This window comes from Labrus bergylta, chromosome 21, assembly GCF_963930695.1.
Source record: "Labrus bergylta chromosome 21, fLabBer1.1, whole genome shotgun sequence".
NCBI lineage: Eukaryota > Metazoa > Chordata > Actinopteri > Labriformes > Labridae > Labrus > Labrus bergylta.
Window position 1 is genome coordinate 19,322,251 of NC_089215.1, and position 21,263 is coordinate 19,343,513.

Genomic DNA, 21,263 nt, shown 5'->3' on the forward strand with positions numbered 1-21,263 from the left:
AATCTCCCCGTATCTTTTGTTGGTCTTAAGCTCAGTGTGTGGGTTTTTCCTGATTTTTGTTTCTCTCCAAAGTAAATGAATAATATTCTGTGAGTAAGATAAAAAAGGTTAATGCCATCCTCATTTCTGTCGAGTTTGATATGAAGCCAACAGTCACTTTGCATAACTAAGAATACAGAGGCTGTGTCTGAAAACACACACTACTCATTACATGGTCCACTATATAGTGAATTCACCATTTTGTAGTGATGTCCGAACTTTGAGTGAGCATTATCATACCCTATACAGTGCACACTCATTATATCCCACAATGCACTGTGAAAAGTAGTGTACAACCAATGGTCACGATAAAATCAATACGTACCATCATGCATTGTAGTTCATAAAGTGGCTTTTGACTCTTAAAGATGAAGAGGAGAGCGACCAGCATGGACACAAAAACACAAAAACATTTATATTCGGAGGCATTTTTACAGACGTCCAGGAGCTGTTTTAATAAATATTGAAGGATTCTCAGCGGAGTAACGTTGACAGGCACAAAACCACAGTCAGTATGCACAAATAAATGAGTTTCAGTGTGAAGATATGTGTCTTTATAAATACAAATTCAGTGCCTTGTCTGTATGTGTTATATTTCTTTGTTTTGTGAAAATACGTTATATAAACGTTATTTATCTTTATAATACGATCCTCGGCCTGAGTTAAGCTGCAAGGTGTAGTTGTGTGACAGCAATGACGTAATTGCGGCCGGTGAGAGATATAGTGTCCAAAATGATTTCATTGTGCTGAATGAGTGCACTCACTATGTAGGGAGTAAGGAATGTGTGTGTGATTTCGGACACAAAGAGAATTGAAGCAAGGGGAACAACTAATCTGGGTCTGACCAAAGATTAATCATAAGCACTTTTCACTTTGAAAACTTTTGTTGTCACAGTGAAACTAGCAGGCAACTGTCTCAGAATTCAAGAACGGACAGATACAAGACTGAAAAGAAGCTTTTGTTTTAACTGCAGAGGAAGTAGGCAGGTTTACCTTAAAGGATGATGAAAAGACAATATATTTAGACTGAATTATTCCTCCTGAACTTCATGTATTAACAGGATTTTCTGCTCCTCAGGTCTGGACTCTGGTTTTGTCACTCTGCCTCGGCTCTCCCGCTCCGAGCGTCAGCAGCCTTCCATCTCCCTCCCTACCTGCCGCCCCCCCAACATCCACCGCGGCTCTCTAACTGACCCCACTGATGCCATCTTATCCACCTGCTCCTCCTCCGTCTTGAGCTGTGACGCTAAACCAGCAACTGCTTACTCTGACTCCCTTCCCTCACTCACCTCCTTGGATAACTTCACCTTCACCTTTGACCTCGGTCCCTCCCTCATGAGCGAGGTGTTCGGCCTGATTGACAGCCACCTGGAGGACCCCGGCCATGCCTGGGAGGGAGAGGAGGCGGGATCAGCGTGTGGGCTGACCAATGAGGGATCAGAGATGGACTCAGCTACTATCTCATACGTGGATTCCCTCCTGAGGGAGGACTGCGGGGACAGAAAGAGCCCGCACGACGCCGAATGGGAAGTAGAAGAGGAGGAGAGTGTGATGGAGGTGAGCAGAGTCGGGCTTTCAGTTACAGTCCCTGATGTGGTGATAGGGTCTCCTGAAAGAGTGAAGTTGGGGATGGGGATGGAGAGTGAGCGCTTCCAGAGTGCTACAGATGTGCTTGCTCGCCACTATGGCATCAGACCCTTAAAGGGACAGAGCAGGATTGAGGCGAAAGATCCTGAGACGATGATCATCAGCCAGCCCAGGAAAAATATCTCCTACAACTACATGGACGATGAGGATGAAATTAAAGTCTAAACAAAGCAAACACTCAACACTTAACTTTAAACAAATCTTCTCTGATGTTTGGTCTTTAAGAAATTCCCAAAATCGTTTTTTTTAATGGTCAATGAGGCTGGCTCTTTTGACTGGATGATCATTAGAACTATACCCCGTGCTTAAAGCGGATCTTTTACTTTATACGCCCATGCTTTAAGGATTTGCAGTTTTGATGCAAAGCTGTTGATGAATGTATCTGAAAGAAGTTAAAAAAAAAGACTTGATGCTGCATGTTTCCTAACGCTGCACAGAACGGGGCAGAATGCTTATTTCCTAAAGGACTGGGCTTGAAAAAAATGACTCAAACAAAAAGGAGGCATGGAAAGTGAGGGCGTGCAAGACAACGAGGTTTAAGTTGTCTCCAAGGAAACACAAACTTTAGTAAATGCAGAAGTTACAAACCTTATTCCTCACTTTAAAGTCAACACTTCATCGCTTCCTCCATGGACTGTAAATAAACGAGCACGAGCCTGAGTGACATCATCCATAGGTTTGTGAAGGGCGGTTTTGGAAAGCTATCCTTAACTGAAATGCTGACTCTGTCAAACTTTCGTTCAACCTACAGACAGGCAAAGAGCTGGAGCTGAGGCGGGCCTTAAGCCTCCTGTCAAACTGCTACAACATGGCAACTTGCAGTCAGATCTGTCACGCCCTTAATTTTCCACAACTCTGATTATTAACATGTTAATTTCTGCTGTCAAAACGGACATTTCAATATGGGGTGTATACAGGACTTCTGAGTCTTTTGGAGCCAGCCTCAAGTGGACACTCGAGAAACTGCAGCGTTGGCTTCAGTTTTCAACAGGACGGAGGATTCTTGTTGCAGGTCCAGTTGCTACAGTTGAGAACAGTGAGAAGTGGGGATTCAAAAAAAAAAGTAACCTTATAAGAAACTTCTGACATCACTACAATCTTCGTCAACTTTTCGCTCAGGAATACACTACCAAGAAACAAAAAAAAGGGAAGGAACACGAGACGCCTGTTATCTCAGACTTCGCTAGATACACCAGAGAAATGCAAACATCTCGCTCTTCATGGATCGAGGGAAGATGTCAAGTCATACCTGTTTGTGCTTGTAGCAACTTAAGACTGAACCTTTGCTCATTGTATGCTGCAGACCTCCATTATAAATACTCTGTGCACCTTTCATGATAATGAAGTCTGACTCCTGTATTATTTTTATAGAAGAATCGTCCTATATTTGATCTTTTATACAGCTGTAAATGAAGATTTTAAATGACCTCCTACTAATATGTTCTTGTGTGCTATTTGTACTAGTATGAGCACCTGCAGTACACAGTGCAATCCACATCCTTATGCTGCAGTCATGACCAATGATACACTATGCTGAAACTGACAATAAAGATATTTTAGTTGAATGCTCATTTATTTGCATCGTTTTTCAGGTTCGATTTAAACGTATATTCCACAGAAAATCCTCAGAGGAAGACCAAGAAGTGTGTGCAACGTTTTGTCTTTATATTAGATTATTGGAATTTGTTGTGTCCCTATACTAAACATTATTTTAATTATGTAGATTCACAGAAAATACACAGAAAGAAACACCACGAACATGCAGTGGAGAGCAATTATGGATGGTTGGATTCATTTATTATGTATCTTTTAAATCCAGAAAGTTTGATTTCTCTGACATCACCTTTGCATTCTATGAAATACATCAGACATCAGTACCAAAGAATAAATAAATAATAGTGGTTACAGAAATATTGGTACACCATAACCTGACCAAGCTGCAACACCTCAATTCAAACAGATATCCAGAAAAGTATCAAACTTTACGATTCCTGTAACCTAGCAGGCTATAAAACCTTGTTTATTTAGAGGTAACTCCAGAGTAGGGAGCAGTACCATAACACTAATATAGGCCAAAGCAGGCATTCATCTATACATATATACATATTCTCCTTTGAATACAAGCAACTTCTTGGTTGTTTTCTCAAAATCTCAATTTATCATCCGTCATATTTAAGGTTGAACACAGATTAAATTCATCCAGATTTGGTTGTCCGCTTTGTTTCTAGCAAGGATCAGGTAATCCAGCTCACTTTTATGCCCGTTGTTCAAAGAAAAACTGGATAGGTTAAAGTTATTTGTGGGACCTTTTTGGCTTTATTAGAAAGGACAGCTGAAAAGAGACGGGGAAATGTTGGGAGGAGAGTGTGGGGGATGATGACGTGCAGCAAATGATCGAGGTCAGATTCGAAACCACAGCCGCTGCAATGAGGACTAAAGCCTCTGTACATGGGGATGGCGTCATAACCGTTAGGCTATCCAGCGCCCTGGTACAGACTTTTAAGGATTACCAAATCCTGACTCCCAAGGGGACTTCACGATGCATATTTGTACACAGGGGGCCCGAAATCCACACAAACAGAAAGAGCCTCACAGCTGCTTCCACTGAGTCATTAATCAGTGTTTGATAAAGATGCTAGTTGATGCTATATTTTATATGTACCAAATCTTCCATTCATTCTTTCATACACTAATATTTACCTCATATACTTTGTAACTGAATCACAACAGCCTTCTAATGCAATCTCTCTCTCTGTGTGTATATATATATATATATATATATATATATATATATATAGAGTACATTTTTTAAATATGGGGTTTTTATGCTTTTATTTAGAGTTAGGACAGTGGAAATGTGGCTAGAGAGAGAGTGGGGAATGACATGCAGGAAAGGAGCCACAGGTTGGATTAGAGCCCAGGCCGCCCGCCTGGAGGACTACAGCCTACGTACATGGGGTGCACACTAACCACTAGGCTTCCGGCGCCCTACAAAATAAATATTTTAAAGATGTTTTAGAATATCATCTACCTTGTTTTATTTCTACTTTATTTTCCTACTTAAATTCAGGCTGAATCCAGCCCTCTGCTGGCATGTTTTTTTCAAGTATCCTAATCCTAAACAAGAAAATGGAGGCTTTATCTCGATGAAAGTCAGGACTGGATGGATAACTCGATATACCGGGAACATTGAATAAATAAAAGGTATGGATGCATGTCTGCTCAGGGCCTCTGTTAAATAGTATTTTGATGCTGCCCACAATGATCATTGGGTCTCCTTCCTGTTCAGAGCTAGCATTCCCTCATCATCAGAAACTTGCTGTGTTACACTTGTAGCCCCTGTAGCCATTGGAAACATAGTATGATTAACACTTTTACCAAAGGTAACATCATTTGCGTCATATTTCTCACTGTACTATCGAGGGAACCCCTTTCGCCTGTGATGGCGGAGGAAGGGGTGGCGGGCAGTTCGGGGCTTTCAGTCCAGGCTTTTTCTGAGGAGGCTTTTTGAGGCTGAGGTTCTGACCTCTGGGTGCTGGCGTCGGCGGCTGGGTCCTTGTCTCTGCAGCGACTGGGGCTGTGCTGGGAGGCGCAGGTGCCGGCACTCTGGGTTTAGAGTAATGAACTGTCAACTGCTCGTTTGGCTGGAGGGGTTTGTTCATGTTGAAAGATCTTTTTGCTGGAGGATGAGAAAAAGAAGACGACAGGATTACAAGTGAGTGTCTTGAGAACAACCAGAATAAGAAAAGTGTTTTAATTCAAGACAGTCTTCTTCAGTACACGCTATCTGTGTAACTGTGAAGAAAGAAGCCACGAAAAAACAAATAAAGTGTAATGTATACTGGATTGTACATGTAATTATTCTATATTTAATAAATTAAAAGATTATCTTAGTTCAAGCTTGACCACAAAGCTTTGAATAAAAAACATCAAAATCTTCCTTTTAAAAATGTAAAGGTAAAAGTTAAGATCATACCTAACAAAGCACACCCTAACTCAAATAATATATAGATAAAGGATGACCATAGCCCACAGTGGCTAATACAAGCTACATAATCAAATAAATCAGTGATACTCAACCCGAGGCTCTCGAGCCACATGTGGCTCATTTGGGACTAGTTGTGGCTCTTTTAAGTCCAAAGTCATTATTTAAAAAAGGGAAACATTGTCAGCAGAACTTATTCTTTGCAAGTCATGTCACTGTGTTTCCCACTCATACTTCAGGAAAGAAAGAGGTTTTTTGATTGTGGCTCCTGCAGAAATCGTTTTTGGTCAATGTGGCTCTTAAGTCTAACAAGGCTGAGTACCACTGAAATAAATGATCTAGTTATTGCCAAATGTTGTTTAAAACTGTCAAAATAGTGACCTCAGAAACATGAATAAATCCAGGTGTCTGTTACGACTATTCTGAAGCTTTGAGTTTGACATTTTGCAGGTACCTTACAGGTTTCTGTAAGTATATTTGGACACAAGTTCCACATGCGTCTGTTACACTATGATTCTTGTTGACAGGTGGTGTTGGTTTGCAGCTTGTCAACCACAACATAGCCAGGCCCAGAGACATACCATACCGTATTGTGTATTATACTTTATCTGGGACCATCATTTCCTTAGTAAGTGTCATGATGTACTGAAGGTGACTTTAAACAATTGATTGAGAACACAAGCTCGTTATGTGAATGTTTACTGAGGTAGTAAATCATATCAGACGTCTGATCATTTTCTGTAAGATTTAGATCATTCATTTATTTTATGGGAAAAAAAAGTAACCCCCTGTTGGCCATCAGTGGGAATGCAGGTTCAAGGTATTTCCCCATTGACTTTGAAACTAAGAGGCCAAATCAACTTAATTTATTAAGTCTATGAATTTGCTCGAGTGGCAGTGGGTGTGAAAGTAAAATACGCAGGACGGTTCTCATTAAGCAAAAGACATAAAGACGTACAGTCAACAAAACAACAAAAAAGTTTGTTTGGAAATCAGTTTTTCAGTCAGATGAACAGATCAGGAGAAGAAGACTTATACGGGAAAGTATTTCAGTTACAACAGCAGAGAGATGACGCACAACCGGAAAGGATGATATTTTGGTCAGTGGTCTGAGACTTCCTGTTTCCTGTGTACTTCCTGGTTATTACAATAAGAGCACCAAGACCTGACAAGGCCCCGTTTTGACTTTGTGAGAGGAAACAGATAGAAGTAAAGAATCTGTACAGGACAACTTGACACAATAGAAAGAGACGTTTCAGTAATCAGACATGCTTGTGACCACCGTATATGTCGGGGCACCATTAAGAAAATACATCTCAGCAAAAAGCAATTCTCAAGACGATTACTTTATGTGTAACACAGAGAACTATTAAACCTGTGAAAATAAAGATTGATTTCATTTTCCTTCCCCCCAAAGGGACTTCCTGGAATCTGATAAAACAACACTGATTATGTCGTAGTGATGTAATACCAGTTATGGTAGCATTGGGTGTGAGACTCAGTCTGTGTTGTAAACGTGATCAGTCCATTTGCATTGTGGGTAAAGCTAAGCTCTTTTTGTGTTTGGTGAAACTTGTTTTCAGAACTTAAAAGTCACAATAATTCATCAACTGCCGCTTTAATTTTGCTTTTAATTTATATATAATCTCTCTCCTGGGAGTTCCCAAAGTCAAAACAATGAATAAGAGTGTTGTACTAACGTGACTGAGCGCCTTGTGTAATAGCATAAGTCAGTGTCTAAGCCACTGGGCACAGTGGACTTACGTTTATATGGTGAGGTGATCTTTACACTGGCTCTTGGAGAATGAGGCGGTGCCTCTAAAATTGGATCCAGCTGGCCTTGATCTGAGCTCTGCCTCTGTGTAGGACTCCTGACCTGACCTGGGTTTGGTGCAGCTCCTGAAGCTTTAGGAAGGTTTGCTGTGGAGCTACAGGCATCAAAAGTGTTTGGGAAAACAACAGGGCTGGCATTAAACAGTGGTGAGCTGCTGGATGTTGCGTTTGGATGACTTGAGGCCGGTGTCTCAGCTGCAGGGCTGGACCAGGTGGAGGTGCCACCGCGACTCACAGAGCCAGATTTCACCAGGCAGAAAATGCCGCTGTCCTGAGAGGCTGAGCTGATGGAGGAAAAATAGAAAAATGTTCAAGTTTCAGTGAAATCACTGTAATGAGGGAAAAATAGAGTTATTTCTTGCTGCCAAAAGGAGCCACTAGTTTAAAAAAAAAAACCTGGGCGGCTTAACAACCATATATTATGTAATGCAGTATTTGTTCTTGATTTGAGGAAGCACTGTGATTGCGTTTGCATAATGGTTCTCAGAGAGAGGTTTACTACCTGTTTGACTTTGAGAGAGGGAGGTGATATGTGGAGCAGGAGGAAGCTGTAGACGAAGAGGAGGAGACTGTTCTGCTCAATTTCTCCTTTTCCGAGGACAGAGTCTGAGCAACGGGAGCTGGCAGCGTCACATCTGGTACTCCTGGAACTTCTGGGACCTCAAAGGATACAGCTAACCCAAAACACAACAAGAATAAGTGTATCAAAGCTCCAAAAACAGACAACATTTGACCTAGATACAGCAGTCATTTCTTGTGAAATGACTTTTAGTTTCAAGTAATGTTTAGAGGTTTCGATAGTGGGTGCAGCAGCAGCCGCCCCCATGCCTTTGTGGTAGTGGTAGAGTCAGTCATCTCTCAACCGGAAAGGGGTTTGATCCCCATTAACCACATGACGCATGTCCTTGGGTAAGACACTGAACCCCAAATCGATCCAGCTGTCGCGTCAGCGGTGTTTGAATGTGTTTAGTTAACACTGATGGACACTTTGCACAGCCATCAGTGTCTCACTGTGGTGTGATTGCGTGAATGTGACATCACATGCTGTGTAAACAGCACTTTGAGTTGTCAGAAGACTAGAAAAGTTTTAATTTGGGCCTTTACAGGAACAACAAAAATGTATCATTTACTAAATATTTCATAAAAGAGCATAGAGATGGGGAAATACAGGTTTCAATGAGGCTCCACAGGTCATATATGTTTTTCTACTTTAAGCTGTCCTCTATGTGAACATAAAAATAATAATATTATTAAACCAATGGAAATTAAAATTCAAAAGCAACATCACAGTTGTTTTTAATAACCAGTAATGACCCCTGAAAGACTGAATGCTGATGTACATCAGTGTTTATTTACCTTCAGGGAAAAGACTGGAGCTGTACTGAATAAGAGGCTCGATGACGGTCACCACTTGGACTGATGAAGCTGACGCCATGTCAAACAGAGCAGCTTCTCTAAAGATGCAGACAGGTAGAGAAGAGAAAGAGAACAACAACATGTGGGGCAAACAATGAGGTTATTATTCATAGAAATACAACCAGTGTTACCGCAGTAACATACACATTTTATAACAGTTGTCCGCTTAAGACCAAAAACATTCTGGTTTAACCACAGGAAGAACTTATGCAATCTGGTGCTGAATTAATGCACAAAATCCCCCACTTCTTAAAGTTTAAACCTAGCCAACTAACGTTTGAATCTGCAGATTCACTGGCAGGCCTGGTTTATGAATTTATGAAGTTGTCCCTTTAGTATCCCCATGGTAGTATATTACATACAGAGTAAGGCGGGTCACTTCTCACCCTTCAACTTGTGGCCAGAGTAGGTTTGGCCCCAGGACGATGGCGATGTTACTGGGTGTCATCTTGTTTACGGCCTGGTGCTCAGATAACAGAGACAGGAACTGGACCAGGTACCTGACAGGAACAGAGAGGGAATAAATACAAGTAGACCTGATACAAGAGTTTGTTAATGTGATAATAATAATAATAATAATAATAATAATGTTTCAAATTGTTGAAAATACAAATAAAGCAATCGTCCGTAATGGTTACAGACTGATCCACCCACAGTAGATCACTGGCTCAAAATCATTGAAGAGATTGACGAGATGGAAAGATTGACTTTCTTATTAAGATTGACAAGGGCTTGTGTGATTGTTTTTTAGAAACACAAATTTTGTATGTTCTTAATTGTGCAAATGTTGTTTGTTTTTGTTTCTTGACATCATTGTAAATGAGGGAAACCTCAATGATTTTCGAGGCTTAAATAAAGGTTGATGAAGATGCAAAGAGGTCAAAAGCTTGCTAAATTCAGCTTGCTAACATCAGTTCGCTAACTTCAATATGCTAACTTCAATTTGCTAAAGTCAGTTTGCTAACTTCAGCTTGCTTACCTCAGATTGCTAACGTCAGTTTACTAACTTCATCTAGCTAACTTCATCTTGCTTACGTCAGCTTGCTAACGTCAGCTTGCTAACGTCAGCTTGCTAACTTCATCTAGCTAACTTCATCTTGCTTACATCAGATTGCTAATGTCAGATTGCTAATGTCAGCTTGCTAACTTCAGTTTGCTAACTTCAGCTTGCTTACCTCAGATTGCTAACATCAGCTTGCTAACTTCATCTAGCTAACGTCAGCTTGCTAACTTCAGTTTGCTAACTTCAGCTTGCTTACCTCAGATTGCTAACATCAGCTTGTTAACACAATCTTGGTCTACCTTCATATGCTAATACTTTAAACGATTACGGCAACAAAATGATTTTTAACATTTCACTATAGTGACCATTTTAGTTGAAAGGGTTAGCATGCTAACATTTACTAAACAAAGAAGTACTTAACATGAACATAAAACATAAAACATATGACATAAAAATGAATTCCCCTCAAATTTAAATAAGATACACTGACTCTTTTGAGACATGGTTTGTATCCTATAGTGAGTAATGCTAGAGACAGAAAAAAAAAGGAATGCATGAGGACCTTTGATAATGTTATTCTGAAAACAATCAAACTACATAAACACCTGAGATTGTTGTAGTTTTCTGTTGGTAGTTTCTTCAGTAGGACTCTGAATTGCTCCAGTTTCTCTGTCAGGTCTTTTTCCCTGTGAAGAAAGAGGCCAAACTCAAGAAACAGACTTAAAGCCCTGGTTAAAAATATAAGATGTGTAGTGTAGATATTATACAGACCCTGCTGCTTTAAACCAGTCATTGTAGAGTTCAGATGTCATAAGAGGTTCAGGTAGTTCTCGCAGGTAACACTTCAAAGCTCCTGTAATACCACATCCAGACACATCAATGAATTGGCTTCATAAAAAGCTGATGTAAATGGTTGACTTAATTACTTTCATTTTTTGTGTTTTTTTGGTATAAAGGCTAATAATCCATGATATTGTTGGGGAATTACTTAATTTCCTGACTGTTGCTTAAAATAGCCCATAAAAAAACTTTTATACTATTGTTTTAAAAAATCTCTTGCACACAGGAAACTCTGCATTGAGCATTACTGGAAGCTGCAACATGAGCATTATTTGGAGCCAAAAACAAAATAAAACAGGAAGTTAGAATGAGCCATGAAAGTTGCGTTGGCTGGCTGAACAGGGAAGCAACAAAGAAGAGTGTTCAAAACAGAAAGTCATTCATCCACAAAGAGGAAATTCTTACCTGCTACAGCGTGAGGGTCCATGCTGAACTCGCTGTGGTCAACGTTCTCTTGATCCAAACAACTTTTCAGCCTCTTCACCACTGATGCTGCTGCTGCCAGACGGAACAGACCCTGAAGGACGAGGAGGGGGAGGAAGGGAATGAGGACATGATGGAAAGAGAGTGGGCTTGCTGTGGATGACAGCAGGGCGTCTCTCTAAAAGAAACCATCTTGAATTCAGCCAATACAAAGAGCAGGTGGATATAGGTTTTAGTCGTGGCCTGATTCACCGCTGACACTAAGACCACAGCAGTGCTTGCCAAAAATATTTAACAGCCCATCAACAGTCTGTAAGAGATTTTATCTAACGCACACAAAAATAATCATATGAATTGCCATAGCAACTGCACTACATTTAAACTCGTAAAGTTAAAATGTTCCAACCACTAAAGTGATTACATACCGAATGACCCAAATGGATTGATTTATGGGGTCCTACTGTTTTCCAAACGTCATCTTTGGATTTCCTCTGCATTTTGTAGTGTGTACATTACGCCTACCCAAAACACAAACTGCATAAATGACTTTACTGTTAGCAATGCTAGCTGTTAGCTATTAGGAATAGAAACATTGCTTGGTCAGCTGATTGCTCAGTCCATCTGCTTGGTCTAGACTGTGATGCTTAAACAACTGATGTTTGACTTTTTATAAAGGAAATTGTGTAAGTCATGAGATATCCATTTAAAGATATCAACTTCAATTGTGCAACACTTTAGTTTATGACTAAATATCTGCCAAACCGAGGGTAGCATCATTACATCATCCTCCGCTGTCCAATGTGCTAGCTAATGTAAGCATGCTAAAAGACTCAGGTAACATTATAACTCCTTTAAATAGCATTTAAGCACTGTCATTGTAAGCATGTTAGCATCTACCTCAAAGCACCGCTGTGTTAGTATCATAGAGCTACAAGCTTTTTTAAAGAGTTTTTTAATGTCATTGAAAATATTACTAAAATGTTTAAGGTATTCCACATGGGTGAAGTGATGTGTATCTACAACTAAAATGTGTTTATAAAAATAAGTTTTAAACCGGCTAGCATTGGTTTGCAGCACTGAAGAAATTAATAAAAATAATAATTTTTAAAGGGAGAAGACATTACATTCTTCAAATAAGAAAATGTCAGAAGTCTGGGGCAAAATAAACACTTGAACAATTAATCCTTAAGAATAAATATGATCGAAAGAGTGTATTCAGGTTAAAAAAAGGTTGTTTCAATCTGAGTGTTATGTTTTGTTGTGAACTCGTAGCTTCATCCTGTCAGGCCTACCTCCTCCCTCATGCCTGTTCTCAGCAGCATGTGAATACACTCCTGAATGGGTGCAGCGATTTCTCTCTCACTCAGAGACAGATGGGAGAGCAGAGGTTCCCCGTAGACGTTCTGGTTGTTGAGGCTAAGGGCCGACCCTGTTGAATCAGGTAAGTACACAGAGGGCATAAGAACACATGTAGAAATATTACAGTGCAGCTAAAAAATGTACAAAGAGGTGCCAAATAACTCTACCTTTTTGACTGTGGTTTTCCTTGAGCTCGCTGATGTTTTTTTCCAAAAACTCATGGGAATGTTTGTGGTATTCTGCTTGCAGCTCGAGAAGCTAATGTTGGTTTAAAAAAGAGAGAGAGAGAAGTAAAGTTTGCAGGGTCGATAGATACAGGTCTGTGTCCTCAAAGACAACAGCTTTGTGTATAGTTTCTGAGAAATAGATCTGTTATTATATTGTTTGCACACGTGGATGAAGAAATAGAAAGTTATCAGAAGTGCAACTCACACAGATGAAGTAGTTAGCGTAGTCTTCCTCTTTAGTTGCAAAGTGGTACAGATCTGCAGAGTACTGGTCCTGCATAAACACAGAAAGCTCAGGTGTAAAGGTTTCTGATTCCCAGAGGGGGCAGAGGTTCAGTGTCTTGTTGTCTTGTTAAACAAAACTGCACCATTACAGATGGATGCTGCAGCAGGAAACACTGATACCTTAATGCTCTCCAACCTCCTCCAAGCTTCCTCCACTTCCTCCCTGAGTCCATCCTGCTTGGCCTGGGCACCAGTGCTGGCTTGACTCCTAAACACACACACCAATGTCTTTTACATTGTGTATATGTGATGTACCACAGGTAGCCCTGACTGAGCCTGTTGCTTACCTGATTCTTGCGTTGTTCCAGTCAGTGTGAAGCTTTGCGAACTGTTTCTTGTTCTTCAGAATTTCTGGCAAATCCTCCTGTAAGGAAAACAAAGACAGTTTATTGGGAACACACTCCTTTTATATTGAGTGTTTTATATCAGTCTCATGTGAGGAACTTTTAATTTCTGAAGATTTTTTTGCGCCCCCTGTGGACGAAGTAGTCTTATTTCTTTTCTGACGACAAATATCATCCTGTTTTCAGTCAAATGCACGACAAAGTGTGAGTATTTTCTTTGGAATATATGACAAAAAATAACTGTTTCTTCAATGTGCTATATCTCGTCCGGTCTGGCAGTGGTTACGGGCATTCAATATGAAAATATAGAAAGAATAATAATTTTTTACCGATGGTTTTGTTTGCTTTTGACGGTCATCAAACATCAATTCATTTCTTTACATTTTGAAGCTTAAGCCAATTGTCCTTGGATTTATTCACATTATAGGCACTGATAGAAAAAACACATGTAAGCTAGACACTTCTGGATGGATATACAGGAAGGATGCCAAAATAACACATTTACCTAATGCTGCACTGCAATCCAATGAAATGAAGTGAACAACTGTTTTAGCTTGAATCGTGTGATACTATCAGAATGCTGATGTTGATCTATCAACATTAAGATTGGAAAGCAATACTAAAACTTTTTACAGTATTAATATGAGAATTGTTTCACATGTTCTGGTTCTACCTGTAACTTTTAGCTCCTTGCTTTATGGCAGTGTATCTCCTCATTGTTACCGTTATGACTTCAAACTCGGCCACAGTTTTTGTTTGAAGTAACGCTGTGAGAGACATTCTCACCTCGCTCAATTTGTTGAGTGGCTCCAGAACGTCCTTCTCCACTTTCATCTCAAAGTCTGCTAGCATGCTCGCTAGCATCTTCTCCATGAAACAGCACATCTCCAACACCCTCCTGCCATAAACACACACACACACACACTTGGTCAACACCTCCTGAACCATATTTTTAAAAGGTCACAGAATAGAGAGTAACAAGAGCTAAACATCAACACGACTGGCTTCTCAGAACTATAAATAACTGACATTTAAATCAATCCACTCATAGTTTGTAGACGGGCTGTGGATCCTCTTTCTTCATTTCATCCAGAACTGAAAGCCAGCAGCTTTATTTTGAAGTCATGAGTTTACACACATGACAGCAGAACACAGCTGAAAGTCAAGAGGTCAAGGACATTGATGAGAGAAGGGATAACTTTAAAAAAAAAAAAAAAAAAAATCAAACTTGCACCTGATAGAGGAGCCAGCGTCAAAGTCTTTGAGGCTCTCTGCCATGCTGATGGACAGCAGCATCAGAGGGAGCTTTTTCTGTGGACACAGAAGCAGATATAACACCTTTCAGCAGTGCTGTAAGCGATTACCTTTACTCAAGCAGTTGATAAATAATTTAACTTTTTATTTGGTAAAATTATTCAACTGCCTCAGTGAGAAGTTATTGAAGAAATTAGGATATTTGCAAAAATATGTTGCTAGATTATAAAATAATATAATCAATCAATCAATTAATCACAATTATATTTAAAAAACAACTTTTTTTTTTATTGTAGCAGCTTCTCAAAGGTGAGGACACGCTGCTTTTGCTTGAAAATGATTTTAACATAATAGTTACTTTTTTGGTTTGAACTGTTGGTTGGACAAAAATATCAATGTAAAGGTGTCACTCTGGGTCCCTTCCTGCCCTAAGAACGTTAAATGTTTAAATCAAAGTGCTCCACTCAGCTGATTAAAATAGATACATCGTACTTTTACTTTGAAGGCTAGAATTTAATAAAATATATAATAGAACACGACAGACAGAGGGACACATTTTATGTACAAAGTATATATTTACTTTTAATACTGTAAATTAAGGAAATTGTCCTGATTATGTCACACCATTTATTTACTTTAGTATAAATCAATGCAGGAGTTTTGTTTGTAACAGAGACTTTTTACTGTTAAGTAAAGGATCTGAGATTTCCCCCACCATCGACTGCCAGTAATCATTAAACGTTCTTGGCATTGTCCTCTATGTTTCAGTACCATTCGTTTTTCAGCCTCCAGTCCAGACTGACTCTGCATGCAGCTTTGCAGCTTCTTGTGAAGGACCTGAGCTGCCTTCTTGGCCGGCTCCACCCGCTGCTCCACCTTCATTCAGTCAGAGAAACACGGTAATGATTAGAGCTGAAACTATGGCTCGGTTCACCAGCAGCAAAGATTGTCAATGTGTTGGTGTCTGATGTCTCATGAGAGTATCACTATGTCAATTTGCTTAACACTTTTAAAGTCATTGATTGTTTATTTTAAGATAACGGACTTTGTGGTAATAAGTTGTAAAATGAGTCTGATGTGTTTTGTCTTTATTATACAAATAAACAACGTTATACAGTGATGCTTTGTTGCTAATAATTCATTCATAACAGAATTAAAAACTGTAGGGATGAAATGTGATTTTCCCCTCACCAGGACCAGATCTTCATGTAGAAGTTCGGTGGCATCTTGTGACCTGAAGAAGTGGATTGAGTGTTGGTTAGTGAAAGTGTAAACAAACAACTATGGTTTCAACACTAGGAACATTTAAAACATATAACATTTCTATGTCTGCCACTAAACTATTTAATTTGTTATTTTATCATCAGTTGATAGGCTTGAGAGGATTATTACTGTGTTTTATCGTTTACTCAACACAGGGTTGAAAGTTTGAGAAAAGTTTTCAATTAAATCAAACTTAAGGTGCACTCACACCTGAGCTGTTTGGTCCATTTAAAATTAACTCTGGTCCGCTTGAAAACGGGGGTCTTGGCTCACTTCCAAGGGAATGTAACTTTATCTCTATTTTATAGATCAAAATACAAAAACTGTGGCACTCTGCGAGATGCCATTCTTCTACTGTCCTGTTGTTAGCTTCAGGGTCATAGGTCAGCATTAGAAGGCTACAGCCCAAACTTGTGGTGGGGGGCTACCGTACACATTTGGCAGGCTTTGGTGCACTTCACAAGTGCAGTGTGAACACAAACTGAACCAAAGTGTTAAATACAACAATGTTGCAACTTCACCCCTGAATCTCACCTACAGTACCGGTAGTTCACCGAACTTCATTTTGTGAAATCGGCCTTAAAAAAGCAAGAAAATAGACCAACATTTAAACATTCAACCATGAGGTGGTTGGTCTGTGTAGCTGGACTTGCATACAAAATGTGACAATTCAACGACGACTTATTTTCTCTCTTGTTTTGAGTTATATAAATGGAATAATTTGAATAAAAACCCCATGAACAGTCTACAACAAAATCCACCTACCAGCACGTCTCAAACTCACTGACACTGTGTTTCTCTCAATTCATATCTTAAACTAACTCAACTTAAACTTTGATAAAAGAAAACTTATGATATAAATTTTTTGTGTGACTTCTTTCTGTTACCAGTTTTAATGCTTTATTATGATAACTGGATGCTACTACTGGCATCATATTTGTGAAAGACACACATCTCTCCATTAATTACTCTCAGCAAGGAAGGGAATAAACATTTGTCGTTTAACCATTCCTTCATCAAATCATTTCAAACGTGTGCTCTTTTCATATATTAGCATTAACCTCTTTTTTGCTTCTTCAATGCGGCTGTTAAATCATACATATTACTTTTTAGAGGAAACAATGTTAATGTTTTTGACAAATAAAACATAATTTAAAAAAAGCTTGATGATGTTCATAGCAAGTAGCCAGGTCTTTTCACCAAAGGTGTGCCACATGGCCCTGTTAAAGGACCCCCTCTTTTCTTACATCAATGTTAATGATGCTCTTAATAATTAAAACTTCTGTACGCAGATTAGACAATTGTCTTCATTGTTACCACTCACTGACAACCATTTGCTTTTTATGATTTATGTTTTTCTTCGTCAATGCATTGGTTGTCTTGATCAGATCTGTCTTTAATAATGAAGGCATCTTGAGATGACACTCATGTCAGTAACAAATTTAAAATGGTACAAAGGAATAACATGAAGAGAGTACAAATGTTTTAAAACGTTATGTTAATTTGACAAAATAACTATTTCCACGTTAGCTCACACAAAGTATAAATTAGTTCTATTTAACATTTTGAAATCTATTTGGCTGCATTTCCGGGCTGGGGGTATTTATAACATATTGAAAAGAAACCCATCAAAAACACTCCACTATTGTCCTGTATGCCACTGTACACTGAGACTTCTTCTACTCTGAGCTCTCAGTATAACTGATGGCTTTTCTATCAAGAACATTTTTAGGCCTGACTGACATGCAACACAAAGCCAGAAACCTAAACCTGGCATGTGATTGCTGCAGCTGTGGTTTACATCTGAACAAGGTCTGTGAAAAGAGAGGGGGCTGACACGCAGTGCAGCAAACTCCTCTGCAACTCTGAGAACATCTTCGAGCTTCTGTCACAGAAAAAGGAAACCCAGCCCATGTTTGTAGAGAAGTCAGATGAGCTTCAGCACTTCCAAGGTGTTGCTTATTTCCTCCAGTGAACATGTGACGTTTCAAAACACAAAGTCGAGTAGAATTCCCCCATGTGTTTCAACCTCACACCAGTTCCTTTATTTTTCTCTCACTCGTTTCAACTTTTTCTTTTGGGGCGTAAAGAGAAGGGCAAAGGCAGTAAAGTTACATCGAAGCATGTGAGAGGATGTATGCTTTAGTAGGAAAGAAGTGTGTGATTTGTGGAGGGTTTTTTTTTATCTCTTAACTGATTCTAAGTGTCATTCAGTGCTTAAATAATAAAGGGTTATTCCCTTACTGCAGTTACACAAAGATGTGATACAGCCAAATCCTTGTAGAGGCATTTTTGGGTATTACACTTAAAAAATGTGGCTTTATAGAAAAGATATTGTAGATGTAATTTTTATTGAGTATGTGGAGGCTTCTACATTTTTTTTTTTACACATTCATTTTATATGTATAGATTTAGTGCAAATAGAAACTGTGAACTGGGTGAGAAGTTGCTGAGGTAAGTTCAGTGCTGCAAATGCACGCTGTGTGGGTTTATTATTAAACCAGTGTGCAGACTCCTGCAAACACAAACGTACTCACTTGTTGAAGCCTCGTGCTTGGAGGTTTTTACCAAAAAAAAGACAGACAGCGTGTGGATGTATAATTTGGTCAACAGCTCCTTTGCATATGTCACTATAATGCAGATACTATCTATCTAAATCAGCAGTTATCCGCATGTTCAGCTCAGAGACAAGCTGCAGGCGACTCATGAACCTGGTGCAATCTACAAACACTGATAAATAACCACTGCCTTGACAAACCGTGTTGCCAACGTATTTTAGAGCCTTGAGTTATTTTGTTCCTCGGAGGTGTGCTGAATCTATTTGGCTCTCATGTATGAACCTCAGGATTCCCTCAAACCCCAAACAGCATTCTTTACTTTGAAGAGGAACCAGAGACTGTGGTGTTCCAGCTTACCACACTTGTACAACACTGTCTGCAACCAAGAAAACGAGAACTCAGAAACCGATGTTAACTCAACATTTCCCAAAAGCAGAATACAGCACTGAGATGTACATATGCCCTTTACAGCAGGTAGTGAGACACAGCCTTTGTAAGTCTGTTGGTGTAAAAGGGTTAAGGTTTTATAACTGGAATCATCCATTTAAGGTTTGATACTGGGGAAGATAATGTGCTGTAGAATTTATTTTTTAAATGAGAGTACCTTTTCTGTTAAACTAAAACCACTCTAATGGGCAAGAAACAATTAGAGGAAATGGGTAACTACTCAAGCAAAGTGAGTCAGCCTTACAGCAATAGAGAAATCTGACAATCAGCCACAATAGTCTACTGGTCATACCAGACCGAGGAACTGGAAGTGGGGAAAACTTCAAAGCGTCCTTTCTTGATTAAATGTGAATTTTATTGATTATAAACTCAAATTTAGATTGACAAGATGAAGGTTGTGATAGTTATTCTTTCAATATTTATAAATAGATACATTACATTTTAAACTAAGGTTCATTGTTACTGCTTTGACCGGAATGAAATGATTCCTAAATGTTAATCAATACACTGAAAACCTATCCTACATGGAAACGTTACTGTGGGCTTCACATGAGGTCTTGGGAGTCCGATGAGTCTAGTTTACGTCAGAGAAAGTCTTAAAGTGGCTTATTACATTTTCAAAGTAGTAATATAAGAGAGCACAAATCACTTACTTTGCTGCAGAGCCAAACTGCTTCAGGATGCTCAGAGACTGCCGGAGCATGCTGGCAGCGGAGTCAAAGCAGCGTTTCTAGCTGATCACCTCCGTCCAACTCAGCCTCACAAGAAATCCGGACCAAGAAAACCTCCACACCAAGTCACAGCCGAGTTACTTCATCAAGGAAAGATGATACAGACGGTTCAGCTTCGTCTCTGTAGGTGTTTGTGTTTTGGCAGTCGGTCTTGTTCTTGTTTCAGAAGCGTGCTCTGAAGACACGTCTAATACTGACAGTGAATGAGGAAGTTGCACACCGTGTCAGTCGTGTGGAGGAAGAGAGATTTTGAGACGATTGACTGTAACACTATGATTTAAAAGTTATTTGATGAAGACAACACTACATGTATTCATAGTGTAGAATGATTGATTTAGCGTTAAGACTTCGAGAGAGGCTGGGATTTAAATGGTACAGTATTTTTTCAATCAGTTTTCCAGAGGCAAAGTTGTTTAGCAATAGCAGATTAACATCCCTTTAACATCATAAATCAGCAGTATTGGAGTCATGGGTGTGTTTTGAGTGAGTAATACTTAGACCCCCCTCCAGCACTACATGTTAGCATGTTGGTGTATAACAATGACGCTGTGTGTTAAAGAATTAAAAGGATGTGAAAAGGCCAAAAGAGGAAACTGTCACCAATGGTGGCTGTAAAAAAATTTTTTTTTCTTCATCTAGTTTTAAATAGTCAATATCAGAATGTGGCTATTCGCAGGCCTCTGATTTCCTGCTGCGGCGTTAAACACTTTAAGGCCAGCAGATATGGAGGCACAGCTTTCTATAAAACGTGTCACAGATTGATCAATCACAACATTAATCCTGTCAGTTAATCCTGAAAAACAAACTCCACTGAGGGACCTTTTATCCTGGATTCATAACAAACTTCTTCCTCCACAGTTTACCATAGATATCAACTTCTTTTATTCACTGTATTATGCCTCTTGTTACCTTGTGAATAAAAGTGATTTTTTTTCACTTATCTGTGCTCTTCAGCCACTAAAAATGCTAATGGGGCTAGCTAGCCACAAGCGAGTCCCTGACGTTGATCTGTTTGCCATGCTGGGCAGCTGAGACACAAATAATTAACGGGTTGTTTTTTCATTATGGCTTGAAAGCTGCTATTTTTAGTAAAGGTAAAATATGACAGTAGTTTGAGCCTTAAGAGTTAATTTTTGGTTTACAGCGAGAAAAACTCAAGTTTATCCTAAAGCAGGTGAACATTCTGCATGTTCATGTCTCTATTTCAAACAGGAAATTAAGTTTATTGTTAAGATTAAATATTGTCTGTATTCACTCATTTTCTGAAATAATTTTTTTTAAACCCAACATAAAAAAAACCTTAAGCAAAAAATGTATTATCAATATGTAACAAAACACAACTATTGTAAATAAACCCTTATTCATCAGACTATTTAAAAGGTATTTTATCTTTTGACAATTACACTCTGCTGTTTGCATGGTTTGACAAAAATTTAAATTGTTCATTTTAAGTCAACCAATACAAAAAATCAAAGGCTGAGCCTGGTGCCTCCGTCTGAAGGACTGCGTGCATGATTATTAAACTTGATTCAGTTTGAAATAAATCAGTTTATTTCTTATTCAAATCTTTCATTGTCTTTAAGAGCACAGTTGTGATCCTGTGTTCTTC

General features: G+C 39.1%; 2 protein-coding genes across 3 annotated transcripts; one reads left to right on the plus strand and one right to left on the minus strand.

Moving 5' to 3' along the window:
* Positions 1-1,092: 1,092 nt before the first annotated feature.
* On the plus strand, positions 1,093-3,257 carry cdc42ep1a (CDC42 effector protein (Rho GTPase binding) 1a; the record flags this gene model as incomplete). Its single annotated transcript, XM_065949426.1, has 1 exon — positions 1,093-3,257. A coding segment is annotated over one exon (759 nt), but the record flags the coding sequence as incomplete, so codon positions are not given.
* A 204-nt stretch (positions 3,258-3,461) lies between these two features.
* Positions 3,462-20,058, minus strand: sh3bp1 (SH3-domain binding protein 1). 2 transcript variants are annotated; one of them, XM_020644843.3, is made up of 18 exons: positions 19,577-20,058; positions 15,847-15,889; positions 15,427-15,531; positions 14,636-14,712; positions 14,188-14,299; positions 13,345-13,421; positions 13,178-13,265; positions 12,978-13,046; positions 12,713-12,803; positions 12,479-12,615; positions 11,169-11,280; positions 10,695-10,776; positions 10,529-10,609; positions 9,307-9,420; positions 8,861-8,958; positions 8,007-8,178; positions 7,436-7,788; positions 3,462-5,365 (listed from the first exon to the last, which is right to left on the minus strand). In XM_020644843.3, the coding sequence occupies exons 1-18, from the start codon at positions 19,624-19,626 to the stop codon at positions 5,094-5,096; spliced, it is 2,133 nt and encodes a 710-aa protein (XP_020500499.1). In that variant the 5' UTR covers positions 19,627-20,058; the 3' UTR covers positions 3,462-5,093. The 2 variants fall into 2 exon arrangements, with proteins under 2 accessions (XP_020500499.1, XP_020500500.1); XM_020644844.3 differs by lacking the exons at positions 14,636-14,712; positions 15,427-15,531; positions 15,847-15,889; positions 19,577-20,058 and adding an exon at positions 14,431-14,597.
* Positions 20,059-21,263: the final 1,205 nt, after the last annotated feature.

What these genes read in the sequence shown, in the direction of transcription:
- sh3bp1 (XM_020644843.3), bottom strand. Translation starts at nt 19,626, where the DNA reads ATGCTCCGGCAGTCTCTGAGCATCCTGAAGCAGTTTGGCTCTGCAGCA. An exon ending in GAAAACTACAACAATCTCAG is followed by an intron (nt 9,421 to 10,528) that starts GTGTTTATGTAG and finishes TGTTCCTGTCAG; the next exon opens with GTACCTGGTCCAGTTCCTGT. An exon ending in CTCCAGTCTTTTCCCTGAAG is followed by an intron (nt 8,179 to 8,860) that starts GTAAATAAACAC and finishes GTTTTGGGTTAG; the next exon opens with CTGTATCCTTTGAGGTCCCA.